At 46.6% G+C, this 10,201-nt stretch overlaps 1 protein-coding gene across 1 annotated transcript in view; it reads left to right on the top strand.

Moving 5' to 3' along the window:
- The window catches only part of LOC310784131 (myocyte-specific enhancer factor 2C-like), an 89,974-nt gene that overhangs the window by 39,857 nt on the left and 39,916 nt on the right, over positions 1-10,201 (top strand). The window contains exon 3 of the mRNA XM_083645118.1: positions 4,284-4,487. Within this exon, the coding sequence (XP_083501244.1) occupies positions 4,284-4,487 (204 nt within the window). The remainder of the gene's footprint in view (positions 1-4,283; positions 4,488-10,201) is intronic.

Consider the following 10,201-nt stretch of genomic DNA (forward strand, 5'->3'; position numbering starts at 1 on the left):
TGACACTCACGCACGTACCCGGGTTTTGACACTGATCTCCCTCACCAGAACGCACCGCGGTAAAGGTGCTGTAACGGCCATGCTCTGTTATTAGCATACTGGTGGGTCTAACAGCACCCACTGACCAAGGAAATAAAAACAACACCCACACTGAGATACGGGCGGTTTACAGCAACGTCTTTTGGTTAGACAACAATAACTGTGGCCTCATTTAGGAAAATATTCTATATTTTCAATCCAAATATCACACATTTTGTGAACTTGATTCACAGTTGCTTGAACGCCTTTTAATAAATTACAAATTAGAACTCTATAACTCATTCATATATTCAGTTCCTTTCCACAATCACTTGTTGTGTTTTGACACTCGGTGCTGCTTACAGAATGCCATGAGCTCAATATCACATCTTGTGATCCCGGCACATCTCTCTCTGGCCTGCGGACACTTTCTCACATATCGTTTTGATCACAAGCGTTTTGTACTAACAGAGGCAGCCAGGCGTCTCTGTAAATGTGCGGGGATCAGTTGTATCATATCACACACGTTGTTATGGGGCCTGGTTAGATTAGCTTAATAAATATAGGGGCAGAGCAGTAGTTTACAAATAGAAAGATGCTATGAGCTTGCACAGAACAGGCCCGTGGTGACATCAGCAGCATGAATGTGGGTGAGCTAATTGGGTCACATGACGGCATGAAGCCATGAAGAGTCACGACAGAGTTACCTCAACCAGTGAAACTGCTCCAGTCAACATTAAAGTTGCATAGTGGACAGACACCTTAGCACGTCCTACAACATGTTTGCCTCAGTATTTACCGGCAAGAGTACAAGCCAACTGTGTGTGTGTGTGTTGCATGCACTGTGTATCTCTGTGTGTTCATGTTATATGCATGTGCATGTTGTTCGTACAGTCTGTGTGTTTGTGAGGTAGCGGGTTGTATGTGTCAGAGTGAGGTGTGGGGGCGGACTGTGATATTGTGTGGGTGTTATTGTTTGGTCAGTTTACGCATTTCATAATCACATTCATTCTCTTCCTGTGGAGTTGTCAGCCTATCATGTGTGAATTTACACATAGATATGCGGGGATGCTTGTGCAGTTCCTCATTTAAAGTGGAAGAATCAGGACAACTTTGATCTTCTGTTGCTGCTCTGTGTGCATGTTTGCAAGTACTTAATGTGTTTGATTTGTGTTGTCTCTCAGAGAAAAATATAGAGCCTGTTACCTTACCCTGCGGTGTGTCTGTGTGTGTCTGTGTGTGTGTGTGTGTGTGTGCGTGTGCGTGTGCGTGTGCCTGCGTGCGTACGTGTGTGTGTGTGCGTGCGTGCGTGTGCGTGTGCCAGTGATCCGGTAATGTGTGTGCGATGAGAGACCAGAGCCAACATGTGGGCCTCCCCTCTGAGACTATAGGTAGCTCAGGACCCTGGAGACGCACACCCAGCACACCATGTGTGCCACGTGCCACCTTTTGAAACATTAATGGCCCCAGCAGAGTACGTGAGTAGTGAGTGAGTGAGTGAGTGAGTGAGTTAGTGAGTCAGTGAGTAGTGAGTGAGTCAGTGAGTAGTGAGTGAGTAGTGTGTGAGTGAGTGAGTGAGTAGTGAGTGAGTGAGCGAGTGAGTGATTGAGTAGTGAGTGAGTGAGTAGTGAGTGAGTGAGTGAGTAGTGAGTGAGTGAGCGAGTGAGTGATTGAGTAGTGAGTGAGTGAGTAGTGAGTGAGTGAGTAGTGAGTGATTGAGTAGTGAGTGAGGAGTGAGTAGTGAGTGAGTAGTGAGTGAGGAGTGAGTAGTGAGTGAGGAGTGAGTGAGTAGTGAGTGAGTAGTGAGTGAGTAGTGAGTGAGTGAGTGAGTGAGTGAGTGAGTGAGTGAGTGAGTGAGTGAGTAGTGAGTGAGCAAGCGATAACAGATCTGGCCCGGCAGCTAGCTGTGTCCTGTGTGTGTGTCTGCCCCTGGCGACCAAACTCCCCTCAAGAGTCCGCCTGGCTCCTGGGGAAGACAACACTCTACATGTCCTGTTCCTGAACAGAACAGCCTGTTATGACCTTCTGTCCTCTAGTCCCATCCTCTTGTTTACTCCGTCACGTACGGGCCTGGCTGCAGCTCCGCTATTGTAGGCTGGCAGTCCCCTTTAGGCTGCTTACGCTTCAGTTTTGGCTGGTAACCGCTTAGAGTGGGTTGGTTTGGTTGGATATGACAATTAATCTTATTGTCACAAGCTGCCTTTTGATCTTAAGGCGTGAGAATGAGGCTTGTTTTTTCTCACATTTCCGTATGACTGTGTAAATGTCAGCATGGTATTTAGATCCCGGGGGAGCTTTTTCTCCTTATGGCGCGTCGGTGAATCAGATGCGTGTTTGTGCCGAGGTATAGAACCCGACGACGCACACCGACACACACCGGTTTGTCAGGAGTTGGAAGCGTGGTTCCTGTCTCTGGTTTCCTCCTCTGTTGTCTGTGGCCATCGCTTGCCATCCGATAGGGAGCTCGCCGTGCCTCCGTGACATCATTGGCAAACTTTCGAGGAGAAGCTGAGACCGGGTACGGTAGTTCATCTAAGGTTTACCCACTCTCAATAGAGAGAGGGAGGCAGAGAGAGAGAGAGAGAGAGAGAGAGAGAGAGAGAGAGAGAGAGAGAGAGAGAGAGAGAGAGAGAGACATGTGGGGTGGAGGTGGGGGATAGTTTCATATTCAATTTCTCTGGTGCATCCTGGGAGATATCATTTCAGGAAATCCAAAACTATCTATCAATATCCATTCAACCCTATCTCCTCTTTCAAGCCTCAAAGCTGCACCGCCGCGAAGGAGCTCAGGAAAAAATGTGAAGGGCAATGGATGTATGATGGATTTCTGCTATTGATATATTCAATTATCTCTTCAATAAGATGTTGACCTCGAGATCAGTGCTTGAAAAGCTTTCTTTGTAAAGCTGGAGTAAAAGGTACAGTACAAACACACGCGAGTTGTCCACTTTACAGTTCTTCCATTCGGAGCATGTTTAACGGAGTGTTCAGAGGTTTGGGTTTTTGTATTTTTTGGCCCGCTTAAGTGTCAGGAGAGAATAGACAAAGATCCAGTTAATCAACAAACTGAGATCATTAGCTACCAGCTGGGCACAGTTCTGGCAATATCTCCTCTCTGTCGAAAGCTTCCTCCATACAAATCTCTGTGCTGTGTGAGTGCGAGTCGGAGGAGAGAAGAAAGAAATGTCGATTAAAAAGCAACGGTGATCAGAGAGGGAAGCTGGCAGTGATGTCTCCTTCTTTTTCTCATTTTCACATCCAGCCAAGAGCGTGCGCACGCTGCTTAGAAACAGAACCAGGTGCAGCTCACTTGAATTAACTCACTTTCTCTGCTCTAGTTTTCATCCAAACAATAGAGGAATCCAGGCTGCGCTATTTTCACAATGTGGGCACGTATGTCTGTGTTATTAAAGGTACTGGGCAAGGTGCTGGGCCTCACACACATGCACACACACACACGCACGCACGCACACATACACACACACACACACACACACACACATGCACACGGTATATAAGTTAAAGAGCATTTTCACTATTGCGCACTGACACATAGCTTCAAGCACAGTCAGGGAAACCACCCGTTATTTATATCAATGGTTTGTCATTTACCCTGAGAGGTAGTTAATTGGTTAATACAACAGATGAACAATTGCTATTAATGTCACCATAGATAGAATAGAATGAGCTATTTGTATGTCTATTAGACAAAACAGAGTGATAGAGAGAGAGAGAGAGAGTGCACACACACACAGATCATATGAAAGAGCCAATTACAGGTCACCTATGTTGCATCTTGAACCTCAGCGTGCTTTGATGTAAGTGCTACGCTTTACCGCTATCTCTCTGAGACGTGTTATTTTCAGTTCCTTAAAATGCACATCCAACTTCTTTTTTTCTTCTTCTTTCTTCCCGCTATAGTGGATGGACGGTTGCGGTAACCTTTCAGTCAGAGGGTGCTGAAGCAACAGCACACCTCGCTTTGCAGATATTTGTTTTACGCTGATTCCCCAAGACCACTTGATTCATGAGGGGAAAACTTCTGCTTCTGCCACATTGTTATTTTTCTTTTCTCACTCATTGCAGAAAAAATGTCTCGGGTGATGATTTTTTTTTTTTTTTTTTTTTTTTTTTTAATCATAATAGAGTACTACAAGTCCTGGCTGTGAATGAAGAAAAGTCTCCATTAAAAATGGGTCCACCTTAGCTCATCTTTCTCCTTGTTTTCCCCTCTTCGTCTCCTCCCTTTACCCCTCTCTCCTTAGGTGACATTTACAAAGCGAAAGTTTGGCCTGATGAAGAAGGCGTACGAGCTGAGCGTGCTGTGTGACTGTGAGATCGCCCTGATCATCTTCAACAGCACCAACAAGCTGTTCCAGTACGCCAGCACAGACATGGACAAGGTCCTGCTGAAATACACCGAGTACAACGAGCCCCACGAGAGCAGGACCAACTCCGACATTGTGGAGGTAAATTACAGGAAGACACAGACAACACACACACACACGCGCGCACACACACACACACACGAGCACAGTTAACTTGTGCACACACAAGGGAATACACGTGCACACAAGAACACACTCATGCAAACACAGGCGGGCAGACAGATGTGTGCTGCGTTTTTGACTCATTCAGCCAAAGACAAATCTCTCTCTTTGCGTCTTTACCAACATAATGTCAGAGACAGCTGCTCCAATAGTTTGCCTGCCTCAACGGTTCAGTCCTAATATAATCACTCGCAGAAAGGTATTGAAGATCGCGGCAGTACCTTAAGTATTGCAAACCTCACCTCCTTGTGCAATGTTGTTGAGCCAATGTACAATATTACATTTAGAGGATATTGATGGTGGCAAAATCATTGAGGACAACATGGACTACAAAACTAAAATGAGTCTTGTTGTCAAATTTCACATTTCACATTAAAATGGCCTCCATGTGTTGCATTATGCCTTCATAGAGGGACCATCGATCTGAACCTTGCAGACTGTTGTCCCCTGTGGCATGCAGCCAGTGGCTACATGTGTCTTGTTGTCATTGATGTGTCTCTTAGCATGTTGATGTGAGTTGTCATAAGCCCATGGCTCAAGGCCACGTCACACAGCGCCGTCATGCCGGCCAGGAGGCAGGTAGCTAAAGCAGGTGCAGATGCTAAAGGATCCTTAAGCTCGCAACGTGACCCAGTTACACAACAGTTACTATGGAGATCTGACACACACACACACACACACACACACACGCACACACACACACACACACACACACACACACGCACACACACACACTCACACCACACTCGCTGATTAAATGTAGAGATGCTTTTTTCATAATCAAGAGGCACACACAAACAATACATAGGCAAACAAGCTCTTGTCATGTCAAGGTAGGTTACAACTTAAGCTGAAGATAGAAAAAAGGAAAGAAAAACACCATCATGCAAACTTCACAGTGTTATGCATGCTTTGTTGTTGTCATTATATTGCCTTCACTCCACAACCATATCCATTTGGTGCGGTCAGTGTGTTAATGTAGCCCATACATCAAGTGGTACAGCACTCATCATACTGTATGGCTAACCCTCATGATGAAAACAAAGTGAACACATGCTGGCTGCATTATAATGGAAAGCATTTAGAAAGACAAATAAATCGTAGGCCCACTAGACACAGCACAACAGCCTATTCAATTTTGCACTACACTACTTTGTATGCTCTTATTCCCTTTCTATAATTCATATTGTTGAGGCTTTTCCAGATTATTGGTGTATCCAAGGCTATAACTTTGTACGCTTGGAGCTCTATTTATATATATATATATATATATATATATATATATATATATATATATATATATATATATATATATATATATATATATATATATATATATTTCACTACTATATAATAAGTCGGAGTCGTGCGGTGCACAATTGCTCAACTGCATATGCTCAGAATGGCATGCAATATTTCTACTATAGATATATATACACATGATATATATACACATATACAGTATATACACAGTAACAAAAATATATAATCACAAGCTATTTTACATCCACACTATGTGCCCAAAGCTGATTTAAATTCTGATTACACACCCACGTGAATCGCCACAGCTTGTACTTTGCAAATTAATCATATCCCAGTATATCATGAGGGATACAAAATAATTCTCTATGCATTATATCATTTACATTAACCCATTTAGCATACACTCATATATCCCTGGTGTAGCTAAGTACTGGTACCCTTTATGCACAAAACCCTTCAGCCCCTGTCGCCTACAGTATAGTCAGTGTATCAGCCTGCCCCAGCTGAGCCCATGAAGAGAGTTGTCACATGTTTCAGCGCTCCCTGCTTTGAAGCTCTCTCTCTCTCTCTAACTGTGCCTCTCCATTAGGGAGCGGAGGGAGGATGGCTAACGTGTAAACAGCCGTGTCAGGGGAGCACGCGCTAAAGAGCCTGGTGGGGGTGAGTGCTGCCGAGCACTACCCACCCCGTGATCCCGGCGGACCCGGGGCGCCGCGCTCTCTCTTGAGCCGCGCGCAGCGGGAGAAATCGATCTGAAGAGGCCTTCAGCCCTAGCTGCGGCGTGCTAACGGGATTGGCCACAGGGCTGACACTAGCACGTTTAGTGTGGGTGGAAGGGAGGGTGTGCGGAGAGAGGGAGGGGGAGCGAGGGGAACGGGGGGGTCGGTATCTCTCCTGCGGAGCCTTGTGTGTGCCGCTGCTAGGCTACGTCACAGGTGCAGGAACGTGGGTGGGTTGTTGAGTTGGGAGGGGGTGCGCGCGGGGAAGGGGGGGGGGGGGGGGGACGGAGGGCAGGAGCGAAGCGGACTTCCTGTTGAGATGGCAGGATGGGGAGGAGGACAAGAGCAGAAGTTGGGGGTGGGTGCAAAGTCCATGGGTCCCCAGAGAGCATCGGAGAGACACAATACGACAGCTGATTTATCACATATAATATCACATTTCAAATTTGTATATCAGAAACCTCTTGTCTTCAGAAAGGCATGCACATCTCTCTCTCTCTCTCTCTCTCTCTCTCTCTCTCTCTCTCTCTCTCTCTGGTGCTGCTGTGCCTGGAGGTGTAGTGGGAGGAGAGGCAGAGGTAGGGGAGCGGAGCTCAGAGTGTGGGCGGCTGGCAGAGAGGCCTGCTACATTAGCAATAAAGCTCTATGTAATTAGCATGTCTTTGGTTGATAATTAGCGTTGTTGAGAGAGTGGCACTGAGAGCGTTGCACAGCCTCTCTAGCTACAGCATGTTTACAAGAGGCTGGAGGGCTTTTCTCTCTCTCTCACTCTCTCTCACTCACTCTATTTCTGTCTTTCTCTTCTTTATCCTGTTCTTCATTGAGCATATCTCCTCGTTTTCCATTATTTCAAAACTCTTTGTATATGCATGGGTGCATGGATATGGAGATAAAGAGAGCAGTGGAGATAAACAGAGGGAAAGGCAGAGAGAGAGAGAGAGAGAGAGAGAGAGAGGGAGAGAGGGAGAGAGAGAGAGAGAGAGAGAGAGAGAGGAGAGAGAGAGAGGGAGGGAGGGAGAGAGAGAGGGAGAGAGAGAGAGAGAGAGAGAGGGAGAGAGAGAGAGAGAGAGAGAGAGAGAGAGAGCGAGGAATGGTAAAGAAGGTCTTGATGACTCACTTGAAAACCGTCTCAGCTGAGGATGACACTTCCACAAATATCTGTGAAAGCAAAAGACCAAGAAACCAACGCTAACCTCCTCCAAGCCCAAGTGGTAACACAAGAGAAGCATTGCTAATCAAGATGGCTGCAAAATGACTGTTGTCACATTCACAATGTATAGCACACAGAAACCCACAATAGTAGGAACATACTGTAAATCCAACAACAATTCAGTAAACATATTCAAATTGGGGAGATAATGTCCTCTAGTGTTTTGAATGCTTTCACTGTAACCGATTCCTTGTATACTGTCACGTAGGACACGGCACGCTGTGTAAACTCTCCCCGTGGATTGTAGTAAAAAGTGTACTACATGCTGTTATCAGCCCTTACACAAAGAAGCTTAATTAATGCTAATTCTGTAAAGCGCTGCTCATCCAAGCTCTCCTAATAGCTGGATGAAAGCAGAGGTAGAGACTGATCTCACATCGCTGGATGTCCGAGCAGACCTGCGAGTGTGTCCTCCTGGCAGGTCTACAGTACACTGTGAGTCTGGCTGCAGATAAAACGCTCAAACACGCAGATAGATTTCCTATACTCGCCGTCTGCCAGGCCCGTTTCCTGGACATGTGAACGGCATTAAGAGAGAAATGTGTTGGGAAATAACAAGAGAATAGAACCATCTCTCCCCTTTCTTTCTTTATATTCCTCTCATTGGACATTTGTTATGCCAGTATGGGGGTTGTTAATTGCAATAGCACATGAAAGAGTCCCCCCCCCGCCTCCTCCTCCTCCTGATGATTGCGGATCAAGTCCAAACCTAAGTGGTGCTGGCTGATTGAACAGCCCCGAATCCAACATCACACCCGGGCCGTGCCAAATCCCTATTCCACAATGTGTTTGTTTTCCCTCTGTTGAAACAGAGGGGGAAAAAACAGGTTTGTGATACAACCGCAGGGTTGAGTGAGCTACGCTAGGGAGCTTATACCCAGTCAATAGCAGGATATACCTGGGACGACGGAGGCTGCGAAATCAAAGGATACTACGGTGTTGGTGTGTAAGTGCATGATTTTTGCGTGATTTTTGGCGTGTGCAAGAGTGCGCTCGCAGTGCCCGTGTGAGCAATTGGCTCACGCCCTGCAGCGATGATGGCATTGCGATGACCTCAGACACTCCGACGCCATTGGCTCGAGCATCACATGGAGTGGCACATGGCTCCCGGTGCTGAGCACAACTCGCCTGCCTGCCTGCCTGCCTGCCTACCTGCCAGCGGAAAGGCCGCTGGCCAATCCCATTTCCAGCAGATTAACCTAATCTGAAAGTTCAGATCACCCTGTAATCTTAAACAGCAGCAGCGGGGGCCGTGCCTCCCCTCCGATCCTCAGCTCTCTCTCTGTTTTCTTCTCCTCCCATCCTCACCTCGAAGGAACTGCTGAATGAGGGGGGGAGGGGAGGGACAGAGGGATGGATGAGTGCAAGGAGAGAAGGAGGGAGGGAGGGAGAGAGGGATGGAGGGAGGAAGGCTGGTAATTATTTCCAAAGGTCATTCTGTTAATGACTACCCGCTTGGCTAATGAGATTCAGCAAAGCTCCCTCACCATGTTTCACCCGGCGTATGGTTCACCCGTGTGCCGAGACGTGTGAGAGAGGAGCACAGGTGTGATTTCAGCCCAGTGACAGTCCACTGGAGGGAGGGAGCAAAATGCAGGAAAATAAAGAGAAAGAAAAGCTAGAGCGCGCCTGTGACATGGCAAAAGGAGAAGAGTAATGTACTAGCATACACACCGATTTATTGCATGCCTTGCACAATGTTCCATTTGGCAACAAAACGTGCCCTCCCCTCACATTATAGATACTAGAGAGACTAATTAATTCAGTTGATTTCAGTTACTTTTGCGTCAAAACCTTTCTTCGTTCATTTAAACGTTTTTTTTTTGCTGCTTCCCCTCCGTGATATGCTTGCACGTCGTCAACAGAACATGTGATGGGCCTCTCTGAAGTGCCAGTGTGCTCACGCCTCTGCCTGGGCTCTTGTGAAAATATTTTGCAGCATGTGTGCTATTCTATGTGCTTATTTGGTTTCTAAACAGCGTGGAGAACATTAGCCTTAAGGACTTTTCTCTGTTGATCAGCTCGCTGAATGACTTCTTCTCATGCCTCTCAAAGGCGGCATCATTACTCCGGCTTGAATGCCTCCACTAATTTCCCCCACGTCCATTTTTACATGTGTCACCATCCAAGAGCAATAAGCCAGTCGTATATCACATCTCCTGTATGTCCTACAGTTGTCCACAGTGATTTTGTTATGCGGATGTTTTGAGGTGCTTGGAGAGGGTGTATGTGGTGGTGGGGGGGTGTGACACGGGGGCGGGGCGAGAGGGGCGGGGTCACGGTGATCACAGGGCCTCAGTGTTTACTAGTGACGGAGAGAATAAACAACATAGCTTGTTTTTCCTGGTGAGTCGAAGATTAAGGTCTGAAGCCGCTTTGACTGACTAAGTAAAATTAACCTTGTGACATTGGCAAGCTAACGGCATAAGGATTAAGTTAAA

This window comes from Poromitra crassiceps (genome assembly GCF_964638095.1).
Source record: "Poromitra crassiceps genome assembly, chromosome: 10".
Classification (NCBI taxonomy): Eukaryota; Metazoa; Chordata; class Actinopteri; order Beryciformes; family Melamphaidae; genus Poromitra; species Poromitra crassiceps.